At 44.2% G+C, this 24652-nt stretch overlaps 3 protein-coding genes across 3 annotated transcripts in view; 2 read left to right on the top strand and 1 right to left on the bottom strand.

The window, feature by feature from the left end:
- Positions 1–4560, top strand: part of foxo1a (forkhead box O1 a) — a 28056-nt gene extending 23496 nt beyond the window's left edge. Inside the window, exons 2-3 of the mRNA XM_088300932.1 lie at positions 639–830; positions 996–4560. Of these exons, the coding sequence (XP_088157058.1) occupies positions 639–830; positions 996–2165 (1362 nt within the window). The 3' untranslated portion in view covers positions 2166–4560. The remainder of the gene's footprint in view (positions 1–638; positions 831–995) is intronic.
- The window catches only part of LOC148333052 (1,4-alpha-glucan-branching enzyme-like), a 123120-nt gene extending 110936 nt beyond the window's left edge, over positions 1–12184 (top strand). Inside the window, exon 17 of the mRNA XM_088301223.1 lies at positions 12164–12184. The gene's annotated coding sequence lies outside the window, so the exon portion shown is untranslated. The remainder of the gene's footprint in view (positions 1–12163) is intronic.
- Positions 10203–24652, bottom strand: part of cog6 (component of oligomeric golgi complex 6) — a 34323-nt gene continuing 19873 nt past the window's right edge. Inside the window, exon 20 of the transcript XR_015844287.1 lies at positions 10203–10750. The gene's annotated coding sequence lies outside the window, so the exon portion shown is untranslated. The remainder of the gene's footprint in view (positions 10751–24652) is intronic.

Genomic DNA, 24652 nt, shown 5'->3' on the forward strand with positions numbered 1-24652 from the left:
CACTTGCTGCTGGCACAAAAATACTCATCACCCAGCAACGACCGTGTGCAGTATTAAGTTAGGAAGAGCAAAAAAAACAGGATTTTGTTTCCTCCGGTGTAGAGGAGACCCAAGTGGAATGTGCGTTATCAGTGTTTTGTGCATGTTCAGGGATAAGACATTCAACGTACAGCCCACTCTGTTCTTCAGTCCAGCCCAACAAGCATTTGCATCGGCAACAGTGCTGGAATATTGATCCAACCATTTTTGGAAGAAGGCGGAATGTATGACTTAATTAAGGCAAAACTGTAATAACTCGAGCTGCATGCAGCTATAAAGGGCTCCCGGCAAACCTTAGCCAGGTTGGGGTACTGGCATATATGATAAAAACTCAAAGAAATCGAATTGATCACAAAAAGTCTGCCCGCTTCCGCTCTAATCAATTCTGTGCTTCCATTCCCGAGTGACATTAAAACGGCACTTTCTTCTTCCTCACCAAGTCATCTGTCGTTTGCGCTTGTTTGGAAAGAAGCAGCAGCTGGAAAATGGATTTGCACTTGAACGCCAAGCCAAATGTGTTGTGCATTTTTTTGAAAGGGCAAAGCGCTCACTCTGATGTCGATCCCCCCCCCCCCCCCTCTCCACCTCTCCACCTCCAGAACTCCATCAGGCACAACCTGTCGCTGCACAGCCGCTTTGTCCGCGTCCAGAATGAGGGCACAGGCAAGAGCTCGTGGTGGATGCTGAACCCCGAAGGCGGCAAGAGCGGCAAGTCTCCACGGCGACGGGCAGCCTCCATGGACAACAACAGCAAATTCACCAAGAGTCGGGGGCGGGCCGCCAAGAAAAAGGTAACATGTACATTTTTTTTTCGACAAAACCAAATAGCAGCTTTCCACTGCACATTATCTTATCGAGAGTATGAAAGTATGAAAATGACTTTCTACGACGTTGTGAAGTGGATTTCAATTGGCTTCATTGCTCAGATGGCTAAGAGTCTCCCTGTCCGCCCACAGCTGTCCCTTCAGGGCGGCCCGGATGGCGGCGCCGACAGCCCAGGCTCCTACAACAAGTGGCCCGGCAGCCCCAACTCCCACAGCAACGACGACTTTGACGCCTGGAGCTTCAGGCCTCGCACCAGCTCCAACGCCAGCACGGTCAGCGGGCGCCTCTCGCCCTTCATGCCCGAGGACGACCTGGGCGAGGCGGAGGCGCACATGGGCTACCCCGGCGCCCCGGGGCCCAAGATGACCGCCACGCTGCCGAGCCTCACCGAGATGACCAGCTCTTTGGGACACAGCTCGGAGAACGTCATGGAGAACCTCCTGGACAATCTGAACTTGCTGTCGCCGAACAACTCTCAGGTTGGCGGAGGGGCGACGACCCCCGGGTCCTCGCAGTCCTCCCCTTCTCCGATGATGCAGCCCAGCCCCGGGTACCCCCCTTACAGCTCACCGAGCATGGCGTCGCAGCCGCAGGAGTACCGCAAGTGCGTGTACGGGCAAGCGGGGATGAACGCTTTGTCGCCCATGCCGATGCAGACCGTGCCCGAGAGCAAGCCCGCCTTCGGGCCCGGCTTGGGATCGTACAGCCACGGCTCGGTCCAACTGCCCGGGCTCCTCAAGGAGCTGCTCACATCAGACGCAGACCAGCACGGAGACCTCTTGCCATCGGTGGACACGGTCGTATCTCAGTCGGGGCGGGGCTGCATGCTGCCGCCGTATAGCAGCAGCCAGCATGTGGCCAAACTCATGGCGGGGGGGAACGCCCACCCTCACGGCATGTCGCACGCTCATCCGCACACCTCGCCAGCCATGAACGGCCGTCTTCTCATGTCGCTCAACCACAGCGGGAGCTCGGCGCGCCTGCCTTCGGCCAAGAACCAGTTGCCGATGCCATACGGCCTCTCTGGCCACCTCGGCGGCGGGGGCGTGCCCGGCGGGTTCTGCCCCCTGAACACCAACGGCTACGGACGACTTGGCCTGGCGCCGCCCCCCCACCTGGAGAAGCTGCCGAGCGACCTGGACGACATGTCCATCGAGAAGTTTGAGATCGACATGGAGACCGTCCTCCACGAAACGCTGATGGATGGCGACTCGCTGGACTTCAACTTTGAGCCGATGGCGACCCAGCAAGGGTTCGCCCACGGGGTGAAGACCACCACACACAGCTGGGTGTCTGGCTAGGACACGGACGAGAGGAAATGTAAACAAAAAAAGCTATCAACCTGACTGATTGTTGCTGTTTGGTAAAAAGAAACAAATCTTTACCTTCAACATTCCTCTTTGAAAATACTTAAATCGATCACTTGAAAAATAGAAGTGCCAGGTTTTGATCGACTGGAATGATTCCTCTTGACAAACTAAGTGCCAAATTTGCCTTAACTAACGAGCATTTACACACACGGTTGGACTTGGCGGTTTTCTTAAAGGCTTCTTCAGTTGGATGTGTTTTCAACTCTCGTTTGGAAATGAGAGCCGTCCTTAGTTCCAAAACATGTCTGACTGCAAACAATATTCTTTTCCAAGGTGGTCCTTTCCTAATTTGGTCTGCCAAAGACTTCAGTTCAGACAGATTCAACTCTCTTGTTGGGTCTGGACTTTAGAAGTGCTCGGTTCCAAAACGTCTCCGGCGGTGCTCCACCGAGAGTCGTTACTAGTTTCGGGTGGAGAATTTCAGCTTTCTCGTAAGATCTGGAACACGTTGGTGCTAGTTCCCAAACGTGTCGTGCGCTTGTCCAACTGACTGCGAACAAGAGTTTTATTCAGGTGACGAGTTTTGCCTGCTCAGGACTTCAGTCTTGAGTTTCTGGTAGACAAATTCAGCTGGCGGTCCACACTACAGTCTTGTTCGAGACGCTCCGGTCCTAAAGGGCTTGGTGTCTTCTCCACCCAGATGCCAAAAACCCTCAAACGAAAGTCCCTTTTTCTTGAGGCAATCACCAAACTTGTTCATCGTCAGTTTTGAACCACGCTTTGTCCCCGTTGCCTTCCATTCCACCTTCCTCGTACAATGATTTTTTTCCCCATCCTGAATGACTGACAACCAACCCACCCAACGATCATCAGCATAAAGAAGCCGCGTTTTCGCAACTCGCGGTCAACCGGCAAACATTTCTTGCGATCTCTCTCTCTTTGCGTCTCAACGTACTGCCCATAACGTTGGAAGACGCGTTGGACAATCAGGTCTTGCGTACCTACGTGTGTGTGTGTGCTGTCTAAAGACGATGCTGCGTTTACACAATAGAAGCAAAAATCCAATTTGGTTCCAAGAGAAAACTGGATTCTTCGTTTTTTTTGTTTTTTTTTATTATTTTTGTAGTTGTTGAGCCGCTCGATGCCCCTGAGCATCTCTCGATCGGACACCTCTGCCTGTAAATAGCTCAAGATTGTATATTAACATTACATAGTTCATGTTTACTAGATTGTAGGATATATATATATTTGAGACATAAATTATTGTGTTGAATATAGATTTATTCTGGTGCAAAACCTGCACTCGGAACCTTAATACCACAGGGGCCTATTTAAGTAGTTCTGTCCTGCGGGCTTGAAGGTTTTTCTTTCTACTTCTAAAAATCGAAAAATACGGCACAAATCCGGAAGACAGTCGGATCTTCTCTGAAAGGAAAGAGGCCGCGGTGAACTTTGACTGAGGCTTTGTCTTCTCGTTCCTTCGAGGATCCAAGACAAACTGACTGTAGACTGTGAGCCGTTCTCGAAGTGCTTTTTGTGCAGCTGTGAAATGAGTGAGAGGTCAAGACGCCACGTTCTCAGCGCTCTTGACGTCGTTTTCAGATTGGGCCCCCCCCCCCAAAAAAAAACGGTCGCTCTTTAACCCTCCTGTTGTATTGCGCTTCCAGAATCCTTTTTTTTTCCAAATCTGGTTTGTTTTTTTTCCGTTCAGTTCTACGCGCAACATAACAGGAGGGTCGGAGACGGGCGGTTGGAAAATGGCGGAATGGAAGCTCCCGTTCCAGCAAGCGCTTCGGTTCAGAGATTGTCGTTACCTCTGTAGCCTCCGTATCGTACTGGAAATTCGGAATATAAATGCACAACTTCAATCGGCGCACGCGGACAAAGCACAACTTATCGGATTATTTCAACATACCTCCTTGACACCGATTCCTCTTTCGACAGACTCTTGCAGGACATTGGGGAAAAGAAAATTCTGATTAGTGACCTTGTACTGTGTACGCCAAATCCGCCATTTTGTTTGTTTCCCTGACGCTTGGCAACGGAAACGCCAACCATTTTAAGTCCGCACCAAACTGAACCAAACTGTACGGCTCGTTGGAAAAAAAGCTGCTTTTATTTTGCTTCATATAAAAACCGCCCATGGAGGAAGGAGGGAGGGGAGGAGCACCACTAAGTGTTGAGTACATCCAAGTTTATCTTACATTTCGCCTTTTCTGCCGCGTGTCAAAATGGAGGCGGCCTTGGTGACGTCCCAGAGGCCAAGATATGGCGAGTTTGTTTTTGCCGTTTTAGTTTTGTGGCAGATGAAATACTGAACATTTCAAAATGTGTTTGTTTTTTTTTCTTCATTGTTTTGTTTTTTTAATAATTTTTTTTTTTTTTTTTTAAAAAGACGCCCCTAATGAAGCTGCTGTTTGGCTCTGGTGCCACACGTCGCCTTTCAAACACGGCCAAATTTGCCTTTAAGTAACCCGTTAATGTTGAAAAAAAAAATGATGATGATGATTATTACATATAGATATATATATGGAGATATAATACTGTATATATTTGTGCCGGTCACGCAAGTCAAAATGAATTGTTCATGAATCAAAAGGGTTCACACTAAAATTAAAAAAAAAAAAAAAAAAAGTTGTAAATGATATTTTGACATTCAAAATGATGATCTATGCATTGTATTCCTTAATTTGATGTTGCTATGGTTCTATTTCTTTCTTTCTCTCTTTTTTGGACTCTTTCTGACATTTTGTAATATACATAGCGCTGTGTCGTTTGTGTTGTTCTTGTCTACATGGTTCTATCGAAAGGGGAGGGGGGGTGAAGTTTATTTAGAGAGTAGATGATGCCGTGATTTCTACGCTAAGCTTTTGTAAACTGACAACGTTGTCGTTCTTTCTTGTATTTAGCTCGTGTTCTCACAACATACAAAGCTAATGATGATATGATATTTACATTTCTATATTCAGACTTCACAATGCAGATTAACGGACCAGTCGGGGTTTTTTTTTTTCTCTTGCGTCGTTTTATGCATCGCAAAGAAACAACTGCACTTTGAAATACCTTTTGTTTTTTTAAACTAAAGTGCAAAATGGCAAGAAAAGAGTTTCCCACATTTTTTTCCAAGAAAACATCTGTTACATTTAACTTATACATCGCAGACATACTGTACATGTGCTGTGTCTTTTCCAACCAATAGAATACGACGACAGTATGTTACATGTTTAATATAAATGTATTCAATCATGAATAAATGTACTTGTGTTGAAGATCTGCGTTTGCTTTGGATTATTTCAAAAGACATGATGGAGAGGTTTTAAAGGAGTAAGAAAAAAAAACGTTGAATTAAAATGAATAATAAATAAATGATCATGCAAAATGTTATAATATCAGACTGAAATGTGAAAATAAATTTTATGAAATGTTATCGTGGATTTTTTTCCCGCATTTCAAAAGATCCACATTTTGACAAATGCAGAAGCGAATCTGCGAAAATCCCCAATTTTTTACAATTGAATTATTTCAGTCAAAAAATTATTTCCATACTTGCGTAGCTCCTCCTTCCATATTTCTTGATTAATTCCAATCATTCCAGGTTTAAAATATTCAGCTCAGCACATCTTGGGAAGTTTCCAATTTGCAAGAATTCACACTTTTCAGAAATTTTTCATTTGACATTTGCGATTTTATCTTTTTTTTTTTACAATTCTTCCATTTAAGAGTTCTGTTACATATCGACCTAGCACATTTCCTGATAGATTCAAAACACTCAACTTCCAACTTGTCAGCTCAATCATTGGAAATATTTTCTACATTACAACAATTTCCACATTTCAAAAATTCCACACTTTACAGTAAAATTGCCAAATTTTCACGTTCTTGACCAATTGAAGCCATGCCAACTTCAAAATATTCGGCTCATCAAAACAACTTGAGAAATATTTTCAACATTCCAAGATTTCCCGCATTTCTGAAATCTCACACAGTTAAACAGTAAAATTCGCAATTGTGTACAATAAAATTCCCAAATTGTTTGCAATTTTTTTACTTTCTCATTTTTTTTTACCCCATTCAAATCATTACACCAATCACCACATTGCTTATCCTAACAGGATTAATACCAATTTTTCAAAATAAAAGTCTCACACTCGAGATTTTAATTCTTCAACACAACTCTCGCAAATATTGCATTCTATTTATTATTATTAGCTCATTTAATTATTTAAAGCTGAAAAATATATTTTTTTCTGTATACAGCCCTCATAAGAGAAAATTTGGACATGGTTGCTGCGATATCAAGCAAGTAAAAAAATATTCATGACTTTGTTTTAATGTCAACTTTGTACGTCCTGAGGTCAGACCTTTATGGTCCGTTAATGAGTCCGCTGACATTTCCAGGCGAAAGCGACTGGCTGAGATTGATCACGTCACAGAACCCGCGCGGAACTTTCCTTACAAAAAGAAAAGTTACAATTCCCCCTTGCGGCGTCTCATTTCACCCGGCTGGCGCTTCGCGATCGCCGCATTCCGCACCGTGCACCCCCCAACCCATGAACCCGCTCACCCCGAACCGCAAACTGCAAAGCCTTCCGGGCCCCCGCTGGCTTTGACTTTGACTCGTGAGTAAAACATAACCTTTCAGCCAGTGGGGACAGGAGGTTCATAAAGACGCAAGGCCCTGCTTTGGCAAAAGCGCCAAACTCCTCCACTCGCTCGCAATCGTTCCGCAGCACAATTACATAAGAAGGAGCGGCGCATGCGTGCTTCAAACTGTTCCCTTGATGAAATTGTTGGAAAGCGGTTCACTCCAAAGACGAGATGGCGACCCTTTGCGGATTGTGAATTTATTTTGGGCCAAAAGTCACGTCATGCGGCGTAATCCACAGAGAGCGCGTCAGAGATGCTCTCACTTCAGTGTTGTCTCGAAACACATTTTGCAAAGCAGGACGAGGAAATCACACTTCGTAGCAGAATCCACAACAGGCAAACAAAGGCCGAACTGCTTCACCAGATAAACATTGTAGTGCTGTGGTGTCTTGCATATATGACTGTCAAACAATCTGACAAAGAGCGAGTCATCCATAAGGCTTCAAATGGGTGGGCGTGGCCGATTGGCAGAGGTGGGCGTGGCTGACCGTGGCTGGCAGATTTAAGAAAATTGTAAAAAAAAAAAAAAAATCTCTCAGGAACAATTCGACGGCTGGGCTGCAGAAATTCATATTTTAACTCACACATTTGGACTATCTCTCTATAGAATCGAATTGCTTTTCCGACTACAATTTTACAACGCTATACAGCGCTGTTAGCTGTTCATTCTACCAGGAAATTTGTTTTGTTTTTCCCAACATATTTTTACTTTGAAATTGAAACACATTATCATAAATTAAATATTCAAAATCGAAGCATGATCATAACACATTTGCATTGTTGTTTCCCCACAAGGCAAAAGTTGCATGACTTGAAATGGTCACATTAGAGCCATAAATCAAGAAAAACTAATAATAATAATATATAAAATGTAACTAATTAAATCAATCAATTGAAAAGGAAAAAATATGCCTGTTAGATTAAAAGTGTAATGGCGTAGCACGTTTTACATTCACTTTCCACAAAAAGTAAAAAAAAATGAGCATTTAGCGTGTAAAATGTCAACTGCACTCGTTGCTCTCAAGTCTCTCGGTAAAAAATCCAAAAAGGCACTTGAAGGGTCGTCGTCTTTGCATTTCTGTACAGTCGTCAGTGATGTGGGCCAAGTTTTTTTTTTTTTTTTTACTTTATTTTTTTGAGTGAGTGAGCGGGCAAGCGGGCGGGCGGGGGCGTGAGGCTCGTCACACGGGAGGAATGTGGGTGTGGACACCTGCCAGAGCCATATGTGTGATCCTTATGTTCCCCCCGAGTGCGAATGAGGCCGAGTCAGGACACAGCGTGAGAATGCGTCATGTCATTGAGTTCAAGTGCGCGTGTGAGTGAGTTGGGACCTTTTTGTGCCTCAATGAGCACTTGAACAACATAAAAGATGTTTTTCTTTTCATTCCCTAGAGTCAATATTTGTAACGCAAGCTTTTATTCATTCATTTCAAAAGCCAAAACGCTTGCAATGTGCATGCCAGGCCTGTAGTTGGCGATGTCGTAAGTGGAGGAGGGGAGCAGCAGCGCAATCACAACAATAGTGAGAAGATTTTCATCGGTGTGGATGGACAGCGAGAGTTGAGTTATGAAAATTAAATCTTTACTCAATGCTTCAACTTAAGAGTTTGATTTGATCCATGACCACGTTTGTAACTAAAAACAATCACATCTCAAATAATGAAATGAAGGGACATTCAACAGCCAACCTTGGCCACTTTGTTAGCATACCAACTGTTAGCATGTTAGTATTTTTGTTATTCACTTTCAGAAATGTATCTACGTAATGTAATTGCTTCAATGCTATATCTGCTCAGTTTGCTCTCATGCTATGTGTTAGCAAGTAACTGTTAGCATTTCAGCAATAGATTTTCAAAACTGGACTGTTGGACCTAAATTAATTAAAACGTTTGAAATAGTTTTACAAGGCAAGAATAAATCAACAATGAATCAGTCGCAAATGCAGGTTTTGTTCATGTGGGAGTCCTTTTTATTTTACATTTGTTAAATACATTTTAAGTGACAAGTGCATCAGTTGGTTCAAAATGCAGAGTCAATAACGTGTAATAATGTCATCAACAATAAACTCATATGATGCTGAAGATCATGAATGCTAACATGACACACTTGTGTGTGTGTGTGTGTGTGTGGTGTGTCTCCAGAGTGGTGCCGGTCTGACACAAATAAGTCTCAGAGAGACTTGGAGCCCCAAAGACATGGTTGCTGTGAGTACTGTTTACCAGCCTCACTTGTATTGTTGATATTGTTAATTCTTGTTGGTTTAGATACTGGTCCGGTTTGCTTGGGATATTACTTTGCCATTATTATTAATAATATGCATTAGTAATGATTGACAAATGTTTGCACAGTCACAAAAAAAATGCAAGCTCACAGTGCAGACTAAGGGGATCTAAGTAATAGAACTCGAGTGGACCCCCGACAACCCCATGAACCGTTGACAACTTCAGGAAAGAAAGCTGCTCAACATTTGAACATAACATGGCATTTGATTGATTGGCATTCACCACCTTGAGCCGATCGCAACAACTCAAGTGAGTTGATAATTGTGAAAGGACAACAATAAATTATTGCATAATTTTTTTTAAAAATGGAACACAGGGTCATGCAAATTATCAGAAAGACTAGTCACATGAATTGTGAACGACAGTGGGCCTAATATGGAACCCTGAGGCACGTCATGAGGTCTTTTGTTTTTTTACGTTCTCAACTTCCTTTGTCTTATGTTGTTTTTATGTTCCTATTTTACAATACAAGGCCCATTTGTCTTAAAAAATATTGTGGTGGGTAATTGTGGGCATTAATGCATTTCTAGCATTTCATTTTTTTTAAGTGAACAAAATGGATTCAAAATACAACTGTTCTGCTTTTCGCAGTCTTTTTTTTTTTTTTTACACACACGTATATGTACTTTTCCCTCAAGTACAGAGTGTGACTACTTTTCTCTACTCCAAGAGTGGCGTGCCGAAGCGAGGAGGGAGCGAGAGAGCGAGCGAACTAAAGAGAAACAGATGGACTTCCACCACTGTTGTGTAAGTTGGGAGGAGACGGACGGGCTAGCCGGGCGGGCGTTTGATTTGTGTCCTGATGTAACCTCTGATAAAACACACTCCAACGTCACAACCCATCCGTGCTACAACGTACACGCACGTTATTTAACCACACGGCACATTTCTGCCACTCCGCCGAGTTTAACATGATTTGAATGAAGCAGGCAGCGGTGAAGTGTGGCAGGGTGTTCAAGCGGGGGTCAGCGGTGTGCGTGTGAGGAGACGTACACCGGGGCGACTCCAAATGCAGGCAGGCCACGCCTCAAGATAAGGAAGGAGAAGCCTGGGATGGCGCTCAGAACATCGGCAAAGAATGCTCGTCATTTTTAGGGAAACACAAAGCAAGAAAATTTGCATTATTATTATTAGCATTGTTTATCAGTTACAGAAGAACTACAATAAATTCATATTTTATTACAACTTTCAAAGTGAATTTTAAATGAAGTCAAAAATAAAATATTACGTTACCATTTTTTAAAAAGTATGAAAAAAGAAATGCAAAAAGTAAAATGATCTATTAAATATAATATTAATAATTAAGCAATGTAAATAAAACAAACATATTAAAACACTGTTAAAAAAAATTACCTCTAATTAGAAAAAAAATGAATTACGCACGACCTTCTTGTGGGGATTTTGTAGTTTCCTCCCAAATTCCCCAATCTTTGCTTTTTAGGTTGACAGAATGCTCTAAATTGTCCCGAGATGTGATTGTGAGCGCGGATGGTTGTGCGTCGTAGCTGGCAAGCCGTTCGGGGTGTACCCCGCCGACTACTCGAAGACGGCTGGCACAGGCTCCGGCACGCCTGCGACCCTCGTGAGGAAAAGCCGCTCACATAATACGTGGATGGACAATCGTCTTCTCATGGATGCCTGCGCCATCTGCAGTTGAGTAAACAAACAACCGCTTGCTAGAATTTTTCAAAGCTCCTGCCCCAAACAAGACGAAGTGACAACATGTTTTCCTTGCCGTTCAACTTTCGGAGCCCAAAAAGCAAAGTGAAACGAGGCCTGACCTCTCACGCTCCGAGCCGTGAACTTGACAACCTGCTCTCGTCCCATGACCGTGCCGCGCCGCACACGCAAACAATAGAAGGCCTTTCAGCAGCAAAAAAAAAAATGATATAATCTGTCAAATTAAAATACACAAGCCACAGGCCCGCCTTTGTGTTGCTCAAAGCTCTTACGACATGCAACGGCCTTCTATTTATGGCAGCCGGCTCGCCCTCCGTCGCATTGCGTGATTTATGCCCAAAATGCCCCTTCTCCGCCCCAGCGAGGCTTTGCGGTGAGCTGCGACTGGCACGCGACTCCTGCTATTTCCTCCCGCCTGAAAGCGGAGGAGCGCGTACGGGGAGCGGCGAGGAGCAACAAGCGGCACATTGGAGGACAAATAAGGTGAAAGGCACACAGGATGTAAACACGGCCGCGAGGAAGGCAACAAAGAGGGAAAAAAAAAAAGAACATGGGAAGGAGGAGGAATGCAAACGCGGCGTCAACATGAGGTGAAGGCCGCATTTTAAGACTCACGCAAGACTGTCTGAGAGGCCACGACGACTTATGGAAAACAGACTTGTGAATGCCTTCTGCCGTCGGGGTTGGACAGACTCGGCAAGAAAATTTCATTTGCGCTACGCCGAGTCACAACAGAAGTTATCTCAAGAGACTTGAGAAGGTCAAGAAACACAACCATCAGATATATATAAATATATATAAATTAATAGAGAGAGAGGGAGAAAGAGAGAGAGACGCAGGGACTTTTTGTACTTGACAAAAGGAATAGAGCGTTCAAAATGAAGCTTCAAATTTGCTTCATGAACCAGCTGTTGTATTTTGGAGTCCTCTAGATGGCGCTGTTGGTTTAAATAAAGTGTTTAAAAAATGTCAAGTCAGTGTGCTTTCAGCCCAATGTTGAGCAAAGAGTGCCATCTACTGGAGTGGTTCTTGAAGCAGATTTGAAGCTTCATTGACCCGTCACTCGTTCAAGATTCGAGCGTTCAACGTGCAAGTCGGATGGATCGGCAGCAGGCTACAATGATTTGTTTCAAGTTGTTGACATTCGGGAGTCGGATCGATCTCCTTCCATTTAAGGATACGTCCTATCTTGACAATCCATGTTTAAGTAAACAATTAAATTGCAGCACATCACCTCCAGAACATCCCCTTACTGGTCACGAGGTTCGTCACGTAAAACCTGCAGTCTTTGCAACGCTCCAGAACACAACATGGTTGCGAGAGGTGTTCCTACTATTTTCGTGGTCTTATGTCGCTCCGGCAGTGACCACACACACACACACACACACACACACACACCCCGATGTGTATTCATCAGCAGCTCGTGTTGCAACAAGTCATGAGTGTTGCGCATCAATGGCAGAGGAAAAAGGTACAAAGTCTCCTGCTGCAACCGTGTGCCACTCATGCGCTTATTCAAAAGCTCGATTAGATGTCATAACGGGCTTGTTTACCTTTTTTTTTTTTTTAAAGCATGCAGGGGGGGAACATACGGGTTACCTGAGCCTCACTTGAGTCATCTGCAACCAGCGCGCTCGTGTGCGTCGGCAGGACATTTGAAAACAACACCGACGACAACAACATCAACACCGCGGTCACGCCTGCCAAACGTCAACACGGCGGCACGTGCTCGATGAGTTCCTGCTCATCCCGGCCCCGTTGTTGTCATGTGCGAGGTTTGGCATTTGCTCGTACGGCTGGAAAACTTTGTTTGTCAGGATCTGGGATTTCCCTGGCACAAAAAGAAGGCCACGTTGATGTCACCGAGTGACGCAACCATGAAAATAAGAGTCCAGATATGCAAAATCTAATAAAAAAATGTCATTGACGTTCATTTATTCAATAAAAATTGAATATATAAATAAATAATTATTTAAAAAATAATAATTAAAAAATTAAATATATATCAATCGACCATCCAAGCTCATGTCTTGGAGTAGCAATGTTATAATAGTCATTTGGTTTAGCCTCGCGGGCCAAATATAATTACACTGCGGGCCGAATTTGGCCCGCGGGCCAGAGTTTGACACCTACGGACTACGTCACAGCAGGGAGGCGAGCGAGGTAACATCGCTCCAATTGTCAGTTCCGTCGTGTAAAACGGCGAGCGATCGCCACCAAAAAGCAAACGCACATCACCCCACATGTCCGCTTCAACCTTCGATGATTTACTCCGACTTTGATCGCCTTCCTCCCGCGCTCGTATTTAAGACATTCATGTGGAGAGAGCGGGAATGTTTTTGACTCACTTGAAGTCTAGACTGCGAGCAGCACGACTTTTTAATTCAATCCATTCACGTGTGGTTTTGGTGCTCATTTTTATTGTCTGGCTCACCCGCCTCAAAGGATGACACATTTGCAAACGTCTTTGTTCTTTTGCCATCATGACAATTCTTTCATTCTCATTATTTATTATCACACCCGTGGGTGTTCGTTCATGCTAAAAAAACAGAATCGCAACGGGATTAAAGCGGGAGGCTATTTTGGTCAAATCCTGTAAGTCATGTTGAAAGTATGAGAAACGAAGTGGCGTTGCCATGGCAACCACGTCGCGAGTGGGCGGTAACACCTGCATGATTACAGCAGAGATTGACCGACGCGGGCGGGAAGTGGCAAATGCTCTCGGCTCACTTTATTAGGTACTCCGAAGGAGATCTAATTGAAAAAAAAAAAAATAAATAAATATTTGAAGGCGCTCTCCGTGCAAACAACAAAATGCAACAATGAACACGTCGCTGAATGAACGCCTTGAAGGGAAACGAAGACAAATATTGTTCAAAAGTGTCAAAGGAAAATAGCGGCACTTTGCTAGCAGCCGATAATCTGATGATTGAACGTCTTGATAAAAGTCACCAAAAAAAAAAAAAAAGATCCTTTATTCGAGATGAAAACCAAATTCACATTTTTTTTTAGCACCTACGTCTCATCAAGCAGCCGTCGTGCGATCCAACAGCGGACAGGAGAAGAAAAAAAAAAAAAGTCAAGAAAAATCGTGTGATATGCTCCTTTGCATGCTGAATTCAGAAAGACGAGAGACAATTTGAGGCAGAGGACGCTGGATGATTGATTGATTTATTTATTTATTTATTTTAAGGACGGACTAAGCAAAGCTGGAAGCGGGTTTTCGTCCGTCCCTTTAAGTACCGCATGCATAGAATTAAAATATTTGAACAAGGAGCAGAATGAAATCGAGTATTATCTGGGGGGGGGGGCGTGTTGGCTCGTGAATCAGTGCACTGGACACGGGAAGTGACGAAAGCAGGGAAAAACAAAAGAAATGAAAGCTGCTTCTCCAAAACTAAATAAACTTTGCTCATTTTCACATCTCGTCTATGTGCATCAGACGAATGTGAGAAGACAAATTAAGAAAGACCGCCGTTATTGGACATCACCGTCAAAGGCTACGTGGTGACTATCGCCCCCGATGGCATGGAGAGGTACTACCTCTCACACGTGCGCCGAAGTTGGCATCTTCGCGTGTGTGCTTCCGTCATTTTCCGGTCGGATATGCGTGACAGTTGGCCACATTTGTTTTGAAACAGCTGATCTTAACGAGAATCCCGCATTCTGTTTTATTCAAAGGTTCTTCTTGATGTTATTGTCAAAAGTCAAAGTTAAGGATTGTAACTTTAGCTAAATTCGAGTTAAGGTCATTACGGGATGAAAATTTTAAAACATTATTAGCCAACGTTGCGTCGTAATCGTCCGCTCCCGTCCTGCTATTTCTAAATCACCTTAAATATAAATAAAAAATTTGAAAAGTCAACCTCTACTTTGTGGTTTTTCACCTTTCACAGGCGCTTCAGCTCCTCATTAACCGCGATACAAAACTGCTAAACCCCAAAATACTTGCGTGCTTTTTTCCCCCCGTCGTAATCAAATAAGCCGGTTTTCTCTCGTGTGTTCTGTTATTGACTCAGAGACGAACGGGGGGGGGGGGGGGGGTTTGGGGGCCTCACGCTGGCTGGCTGACGGTGGGTGGATGTGGGCTGGTGGGTGGGGGGGGGGTGGGCTTGCTGGTAATTCGGCGACAGGCCGGGGGCACGGTGCCAGCGAATTAGAGAGGCGGCCCGCAGGACACGTTTTAATTTGCGCTGCCATGTGCACAGGCATGCACCTCGGCAGGTCTCATTAGGCCCGCCGCCGTCTTCTGAGAAACGGACGAGTCCAGGCAGCCCAGCGCTCACTCCACGTATTACGCGCTTGTTTATTTACTTACTGCTTTTTTCGTGTTAGCTTCTGTAGTCAAGTTGTAATTTTAGAGACGTTTGGTACTTGGCGAGCACGAGTGCATTCAAAAAAATACATAAAAACCCAAAAAGAACAATTTAGTGCTTTCCAGTGAAGTTTGTGAAGGCTTGCGATGAGAGCAAAGAAAAAAAACAGAATTCAATTCTGGAGCAGGTCTGGTTATATTTTAAAAATAAATGCATCACTCATTTTTATTCAATCAATATTGTAAATTGAAAAAGTTAATAATATTTTATGATCATGTGTCATTTTTTTTAAATCAGCAGAGTAAAAAAACATTTTTAATTATATTCTTTTTTTAATGTATTGTTATTATTCCTTTTATTTATTCACTTAAACTACTAATTTATGTAGTAGTTAGGGGGGGAAATAAGTCACTTGCAGATAAGGGGCAATATATTTTTTTTTAATTTGATTTATTTTAAATAAAGGTTAAACTGATGTCATCATTAAAATGCTTCCTATTGCCTTGGGAAATTTGGAAGTAATATTTGACCATTTTTAAAGAGTGCAAAGTAAAGCTTAAAAAAAAAAAAACACATCTCAAAAGGACGCTGGTGACGAAATGGAGCGCACTGTACGAGAGGAGGCGTGACGCAAGACCGTAAGCCGGTTCGCGCGTGTCATCTGTCAACTAATTGGGCCACATTAACCTCTCCGTCTGCGATTATTATCTCATCATAGCCGAGATGATGGAGAGGTTGGCTCGGGTCCGGTGGGACGCGCCGCCACGTCTCCGCTGACTCGGCCGGGTGGGAGAAGGCCTCGTCGTCTCCGTGGCGACACATTTGCGCAACAGTCCACAAGCCACAAGATCGGGATTGATTTATTTTCAACAATGTGGCTTGAAATTCTGTGATAATTATTTTTTTCTTTTGTAAAGGCTACTGAGAACTTCATCGGTCGTGACAAAGGCAATAAGTCGCATGGTATATAGTGAGAGTATTAGGAAAGTAGTCGTATACAGTGCGAAGGGAAGAAGCAGCTTCAGTTTAGCGCGGGGATGCTAATTAGCGCTCAGAGTCCCACGGGAAGACGAAAGCTCAGCCAAAAGGAGGTGCTCGCGATGTGGTTTTTTTTCTTTTTCTTTAAAAAATAAGTACATTAAAGAAGACGGCTTCTAAATGTGCCTCGACGTTGGGTCAAAGTGAGGAGTCATTTTTTTTCCAGGAGGAGGGGGTCTGCACAGATTTAGATTTTTAAAAAAATATATTATTCCGTTTTTTTAGCATGAAAAAAAAAAGACAAATTGGTCCGAATGTTCAGTCGCCATTCTATAATAAAACGCCACTGTGTTTTAAAATGTTCTTTGAAAAAAAATAAAAATAAAAATAAAACTGGGTTGGGGGAAAAAGGGGGGCGTTAACCCATTGAGGTCAGATTCGGTTGAAGGGAAACAGGAAGAGAAAGGTTACAAATGTCAACTATTTACAAAGACAAGCTTCTCTCTCCAAAAGTTTGGACAACGACGCCTCTGTTCTAATAAGAGCAACAATAAGTTACGGAACAGCAGCTAACGGGCACGGCTTCAGAAAACCACGCAAATAAGTCTCAAAACTTTGGATAAAAAAACTCAAATAAATAAAAGCAGTCACAATAAGTCTCTGTCAAAAGTTTGACTTGAGGGCGAGAGGAAAACATATTTAGGAATGAAGGGGAAGGGATGGTCGACGTTGAGGGGGGGGGTGGTCAGGGTTTAAGATAGGGAGGCTTGGGGGGTTAGGTCAGGGTTCGGGCATGAGGTGACTTGAGGTTAGTTTTTTTTGGGGGCGGGGTTATGTTGGGTTAGCTTGAGCCTAAAACATATCGCTAATACACAAGTGCCTGTTTAGCTTAATGCTAACAAACGATGCAAAAATGGCAAAGACAAGCTAATGAATCGCATCGTGTTGCAGTGTTCCAAAATTTCAAGCAAGGTGTGTTTGAACAAGACAAAATTCAACCGGAGATATATTCTTTATCATCTGTGAAGAATGAATCGTATTACGGCGGCTTACTGTGTCCGTGTTCATTTGTAGGTCTGTTTCATAAAAACGCCTGCCTGAGAAAGAGCAGCGCGATGTCCAATGAACTAAAGCAAAAAAAAAAATGTTGAATTCTTTAAGTTTAGAATTTCTTCTTTAAAAACATAGCAAATTTTTTTTATTTTTCTGGGCGGGAGGCAGCAACAAATTTCTGGCATTTTCATTCACTTCAATGGGAAAATTATGGTCAAATGATTGAAATTTTGTTCGTGATCCCCGACTGAGAAGAAGCACAATACCAGAACCAATTGTGAAGGTCCACTTTGTGTTGCGTTCTGGTGAGAATCTAATGAGCCTCGGTCTTGTTAAAATGTAAACTGCGAGCTTCATCAAAGATGTCAGCAGTGACCACCTGGCTGCCCCCCCCCCCCTCCGGGAGCTCCTCCAGCTCCGGCCGTCAATCATCGGCCTGACACAACACAGCCTGCTGGGCAACCTGCTGCGGGCCCGGCGCGGCGGGAGGTTTGCGGACACCTGCGACCCGCGATGGGAAACCGAGCGGCTTCAAGGTGGCGAGATGTTTTGCTTTCCACCTGCTCGTGACACCAGATCCGCGTCAAAGCCTCAAGCCTCAGACCTCGGGCCCGACTCCCACGCTAGCAGCTCCTGCCTTTGCTCACGCCGTGTGGCGAGACAGCCGGCGCTTGGCGGCCGGCCCCAGACGTCGGCTTGCTTGCGACATTTTGGGGACTCGCTTGATTATGTTTACTTAAAGAGTGGATTCATTCAAATGGGGGGGGCGGGGGGGGATGACAAGCGCCATGTCGATGAAAATAGAGCCACCCCAAGACTATCTATCATGACATCACTGATTGTGCTTGAAAGTCAGCGTCAAAGATGATGATGGCGTGAAACAGCCTAAGAGGGATGATGACGAAACTCACCGGAAAGATTGGTGACAGTCATCCCACGATTCCGCAGGAGCAGAGAAGAGCGGGATTATTCAAGAGAAGAAAAAAAAAACCGACAACAAACCTCAGACAGATGTGTTGTCATTTTTAACGTTGCTGACCTCCAAAATGGGAGTCCTTCTGAACGGGAGCAGAACAGGACAGGATTTGGTCTTTTTTATACAGGCCAGAACTGGGACAGGATGGGATATTCTGTGTTCCATGAGTGAAAATCCAATTTGACCAAATCATTCTTGAGTCAGGAGGTAGCCATGTTAGTCTGATAAGTTGAAGAATAAAACCGAGGTGGCACCTTTGAGACGAACTGGTTTATTTGAAAGGAGCTTTCGCAGACGTTGCACGAGTGCTTCGTCTGGTCAAGTCTGACATAAAAATAGTTGGTCTCAAAGTCTTTGTCTTACTCATCAAATAATTGTAAATTGTCCTTACGAGCGTGTCGGTGTCTCAGGTGTTACACTTAATCTCGCCGTCCTCCCATGCGAGGCTGCAGGCGCAAGAAAACACGCCTGACCCGCAACGGTGGGCAAGTCCAGGCAAGATCCATCGGCGCGGAGCCTCGACGCCCTCCCGGGGAGCTCCGAGACGGGAGCAGGTGGGAGGCCAAGAACACCGCTGGGACTCCCTCAGCTCATCACGAGCCGGTCGGCAGCTTGAGCGAGGAAGTGCTCTTCGGAGTGCGGTGGAAAAAAAGTCAAGTGAGGAGTCTTTATTTAAAGCGACGTCTTTGAATTGGCCATGGATGCCAAGTCGGAGACGATTGGGAATTTCTGTCGTTCGTTCAAATCTCAACGACATCATGGGCATGACGATCATCTTTTAAATTTATTTTCTCATTTCTGGTCTGATTTTTCCCGATTCTTGCAGTTCAATTCAATTTGTTTCTCCAAACCCACCATTTTTTCTCTCTCCAATTTCCTTTCCCTTCAGTTTGATTCTCTTCCTTCCTCTTTCCATCAAATGGATCCAAATTCCGAACATTTGCCGCGAGTTGAAGAGTCACCACGGTATGTCATGGTATGAGGTGTCGTGGTCATTTGATTCCATCTCGGAGACATTTTGGCATTATGAGAAGCCACGGACAGATGGGCGATGAGGCAAACAAAAGTGACGTAACAGCAACGCCGATCACGAGCGAAAAGTGAAGTGGCCCGAAAGAGACAAAAAAAAAAAAGGGGGGACATTTTGTGGAGCTTAGCGTCCGTTAGTATGTTGACTAAGCAAAAACAACTAAGTGATTTTTTTGGGGTCCATTTTTTGGCGAGCCGTCGCGTTGAGTCGGATTAAAGGAAGATGAGAACATACGGACGCTCTCCAGGCGATCAAGAAGACGACGAAGAAAAAAAAAAAGATAAAATGGTGACAGCAGATGCAGTCTTGAGTGGTCTGTTTCGCTGACTCATGCTTGGTCGTCGCCCACAAACTAAAACTCAGACTCTTGTTTCCACGGCAACCATCGTTGGGACACGGCAAAGCAACAATTCGCCACTCGCCTCGCGGTGTCGACGACAAACGTTTGGGGCGGTCGCGATACGGCGACATTCGATACGGATTTGATACTTTCACCAAAGTTCGTTTCTTAATTAAAAGTCAGCTACGGATGTGAACAAATTTGTAGGAATGCACCCACATCTACTTTGGTGGTCATGAAATAAAAAAATGTCAAGCACGCGCGCGCACACGCGGTCATCAATCACACGACGTCAAAAACAAATCAAGCTTTTATGAAAGCCTCTCACGTTTTTATCTGACTTCCTACTCGGGGGGTCAAAGTGAGCTTCCCGGTTGTTAATCAACGCGGCGGCAACGACGCACGTCCGACGCTCGGGAGAAAGTCGCGACCTTTCGCTCGCATGAATGGCAGGAAACGTCTACGTGAGACAAACGCACAATGCAACAAGGCCGGATTGCGACATTTCAAATTGAAGTGAAGTGGAGAAGTCGGAGCCGAAGCCGGAGCCCTCCGAGGACCCCCGTCTGGCTCTCAGGAGCCCCCTGCAGGCGGCCCGGCTTGTTGGGACAGCTGCTCGCGAGCAGCGCCGCGGGTTCCCTTTGCTTCGTTTTCTCAGTCAACAGCACGAACTTGCGCGGCCGAGGCCACAATGAAGTCAGGCGTGACTCACGAGCCCATTTGGACGTTTGGGTGATTAGCACACACACACACACCCACACGCACACACACACACGCCCCAAGAAACGAGTGACCATTTAAGGCCCGTCATTTCTCTCTGTCTGTTTTAAAAAAAAAAAAAAAAAAAAAAAAAAAAAAGAAAATTCAGAAAGCTAACTCGCTTACTTAGTTATTTAGTCGATTAGTCAGTCAGTTGGCGAGTTAGTTCATAATGTGTTCGTATTTCAGTTCTGAGTCAGTCTGAATGATCATTTTAGCTCGTCGTTTGGTTGTTGAGTTACAAATTTAGTTACTCGTTAATTGTCAAATACTTGCTCACTTTAATTGATTAATTGGTCAGTTAGTCAATTGTATGTGACTAACTTGGTCTGTTAGTTGTTGGCCAGTTAACTCATTTACTGCCATTGACGGCTAAAGACGTCAAAGATCCATTTTTTTTTTTTTTTTTTACTCAGCAGGTATTTGAATGAGTTGTTCTCGGGGGGCCTCCGACATGTGTGGACCCCTTCGGAAATCTTCCCATTCACCAACTCCGCCCCTCAGATCTACACTCCAGCACACAACGCAACTGGCCTGGTCATGAATGTGCTTTTCAGCATCTAAAAATAACTTGAACAATAATTAAAGTACATCAAAATATGTCAGGTAAAAGCAATATATTTGTGCGGACCACAACATTCGGCACACTTGCATAATCGACTGCCATCCAATAACAATCTGTTATTTTCAAAAACGAAATTTCTACAATTCTTCGTGTCTATCATGAGTTCCTCCTGAGTGACATTTTGAGCGGGGACACTTTCCAATTCAAAGTAGGTCACTGGTGCTGTGATTCATGCCAAAGTCCTCCACTTCTCATCTCGTTGTAGTTGCGCAACACTTGTGTCATGTGGCGACGCCCACGGGAGATTTAGATTTCTTTGGTTCTATTTCAGGGCGCCGCACACGTGTGTCACATGTCCGTCGTCTTGTCCGTCATATTTTTAGTTGTTGTCTCATTCACAGGAGTGACTCAAAACCAAAACCACTAATTGGCTAAACAAGCTAATAAGTAACCAACTAACTTAAAAACAACCGACTCGATGATTGATAACTTACCAACCAATTAATGACAAAGTTACTCAAAAACTGGCAAATCAAACTAATGCACAACTTAAAAACTGACTAGCAAATAGACAATAACTAACAGATTAATCATGAAAAAAAAAATCATTTAAAAATTTCAATTCCCCCCATTGACGACGTATGCAGGCGGGCCCTTGTTGTTGGCCCGCACTGATTTCAACATGTTACTGCCACTCCCATTTAAAAAAAAAAAAAAAACCTCATCATACAACAATGACGTTAATGAGAAGCGTCCACACGAGTTGGTGACTCACCATTTTCCATTTTGCATCAATGATGACGACGACAACGACGCTGCGGGCGCGGGAGTGGCTATTCGCTGATTCAGCGCTACGCTAACAGTTCAGCTCACCATAAAGCACATTAAGCCCGTTTGGAAAGAGAACAACGTCTTGACGTCCTCCTGTGACTTTCTGGACGCAAAAGCAATCTCATTCAGCTCGTTCATCATGCTCACTTTTGATTGACGCGCTAACGAGAGATATTGGGCCGACAACGTGCTCATTGTTGACGTCATCGTCTTTGTCCAATGAAAAGCACACATATGGAACAATTGTTGTTTAAAGTAGACGATATTTACTTACATATTTAAAGAAAAAAAATTAAATATAGGATGGAATCGTCATTATTATTGCGCACGACGCAATTTTAAAAGATGTTATTTATTGACAGCTCTCGTCATCAACCAGGAACAGGTTGCGCAGGTGTGCCTAATGAATTGGCCGGCCGGTGAGCAAGACAAAAACATCTGGCGAACGCTTTGGAGTCACCAGTAAATCATCTCGCTATTATTATTATTATTATTTTTATGATCAGAGCCAAAAAAGTGTACTTGCCCTCCACTTGACCCGTGACACGCACGCGCAACTTTACAGGAAGGAAGCGCATTCGGCAACATCAACCAAAACGTCTGGCAAATGTTTCAAATTCGGTGCATTTCCACAAGCAGGTTGCAAAAAAAAAAAAAAAGTGACCTTGACTCAGCAACATTGAACATTTTCCCGGATGGAAATTGAAGATGAAACGGCAGCCGAGCCTCGGAGTAAAAATCAAGTGGGGGGGGGGGGTTGTCATGCGGCGCGAAAGTGCTGAGTCATGCAAGCCCCTCGCAAATGATGGAACAATTCGAATCATTATAGCACCTTTCAAATGTCGCGATCCTGGGAAGTTCCGTACTTGATGCTGTGCGTGTGTGTGTGTGTGTGCAGTCAGCGTGCAGGCGTGCTTCACGTGGTGCGTGAGGTGAAGGGCTATTAGGGCAAAGGCGAGGACCACGACCGCTGCGCAGGTTACTCAGTAACCTGCACGCTCGTCTTCACATCACACTCGCACAAATGAACACACACACACACGCACACACATTCAATCACACGTGGACACACCCACTCATGTACACTCACACTTGGACACAAACTCATGCACGATCACACAAGGACACACACTCGCAGATGGAGAAACACACACACACACACCCAAGCTCTAGACACACGTGTGCATACACAACTCCAGACACAAGGACACGCACAACCCCTCACCCCCATGCACACACAATCTCACATTAAGAACCACACACACACACACCTAAAAGAAACACACACACACTCCAGTACAGCTGCACAGATGAAGCAATTATTTTGTCCTTGAGTGTGTTCTTTTTAAAGAAGACTTGAGGAGCAATAAATAAAATCAAACGGGCAAGTGCGCTTCTCACCTAAATGAGGCTTTCACAAGCTTGGCCATCCACATGCACCACTTGGTCGTCCACCTGGACGTGCGGTGCTTCTGTTTTGGTTAGCAAACAACCACGAACGGACACGGCAACTGATAAATTCCCCCGACGGGTTTATTTGAGGGAGGCGTTCATTTTCTCCAAGTGGACCCGAGCGTCTTTTTTTTTTTGTCGCGCATTTGAAGTACGCGCCCGGTGTCGGCGGGCGCGTAATGAGTAATGATTGACAGCACGCGGGATGACTCACACGCTTGTTAGCAGTCATGTTCTTGTTCTTGACTGGGGTCCAAACTCCACGAAAATATGACAGTTTGTCCAAAGCCAAGCCGTGCACATGTCACGGCTGGCTAAACAACAACAATTAGCATTTATGGGGGGGGGGCTTGTACAAAGTGTTCCCAATAAGTTTCTTCTGGGAGGAGAAGCCGACACAATGATACCAACATTCCGGCCACGCTTGCCAACTCCTTTTCAGGCCGTGTTGCTAAAGGCGGCGCCATTAGGAAAGAAGTACGTCATATCGCTTACGTCGGACTCGAAATCAGAATTTCAAACAATTTTTTTCCTTTTTTTTGTAATCTCGCTTTGAAAAGATTTTTGGTTCATCATCCCCAAAAAATTGTAGCATCACGATTGATAACATTTTTGGTGATTGCGATTCCATTACCAATTCTCATCGGAGGAGGGAATGGAATAAGCGCAACGATCAGGCAAGCAAACAATTGCATTGAGGGCGGCTGGCAAGGTGCTCCATCATTGGCTTCGACAGGTCGGCCAGCCAATCAGCGCTAAGCAAACAGCGACGTGGCCACCGAGGCTTTGTTTATGAGGCCACCTGGACGTGCATCTGGTCCGGCCCAGAGTGCAGATGGACGCGCATTCATAGGCGGCCATATCACAGCACACTTAAAAAAAAATAAAATAAATAAGAATAATAATAAAAGAGGATCAGTTGTGGCGTTTGTGTTTGAGGTCACTACTTCCCAGTGTCCCTCTTCCTAATCGGCGCCCGTTACATAACGGCCTCCGCTGAGAAGGGGGCCATTGACACGGGGTAACCTTTGGCTGATAACAAAAGCAACTTGGACAAATAATTACCATGCAAAAGCAAAAAGGAAAAGGGGCCGGAGGTGGGGGTCGTGGTATTCATAATTAAGATGAATCATATTCTATTAGGAGACGGCGTTACAGACGTCTTCATTCAGGGCACAAAGTACATTTCGGATGGATTGGCCAACAATACAACGATGGGAGTGCGCTGTCATAATATTCAATTTCGTCAAAAACATTTCAGTAAATTACAATGAATGGCAAACGCGGTGTTAAGAGTGGAATGGTGGGGTGATATTTTAAAACATTTGAAATAAATATAGGATAAAAATTCTGATTTGTATTAAGACAAGTAAATAAAAAATGCATATGCTATGTATTAGGATAAAAATAAAGACCAATTTAAGTGACAAATGTGTCAATATTATGAGTGTAATAGTTTAAAAAGAATTTAGGAAAAATTTAAATAAAATGAATTTTTTTTTTAAAAAATTGTGAAGAAAATGAGAAACAAATTCTAATATATGTAATTGCATTAATTAATTAAATTAT

This window comes from Idiotropiscis lumnitzeri, chromosome 7, assembly GCF_059441095.1.
Source record: "Idiotropiscis lumnitzeri isolate Australia: NSW breed Sydney's pygmy pipehorse chromosome 7, RoL_Ilum_1.0, whole genome shotgun sequence".
NCBI lineage: Eukaryota > Metazoa > Chordata > Actinopteri > Syngnathiformes > Syngnathidae > Idiotropiscis > Idiotropiscis lumnitzeri.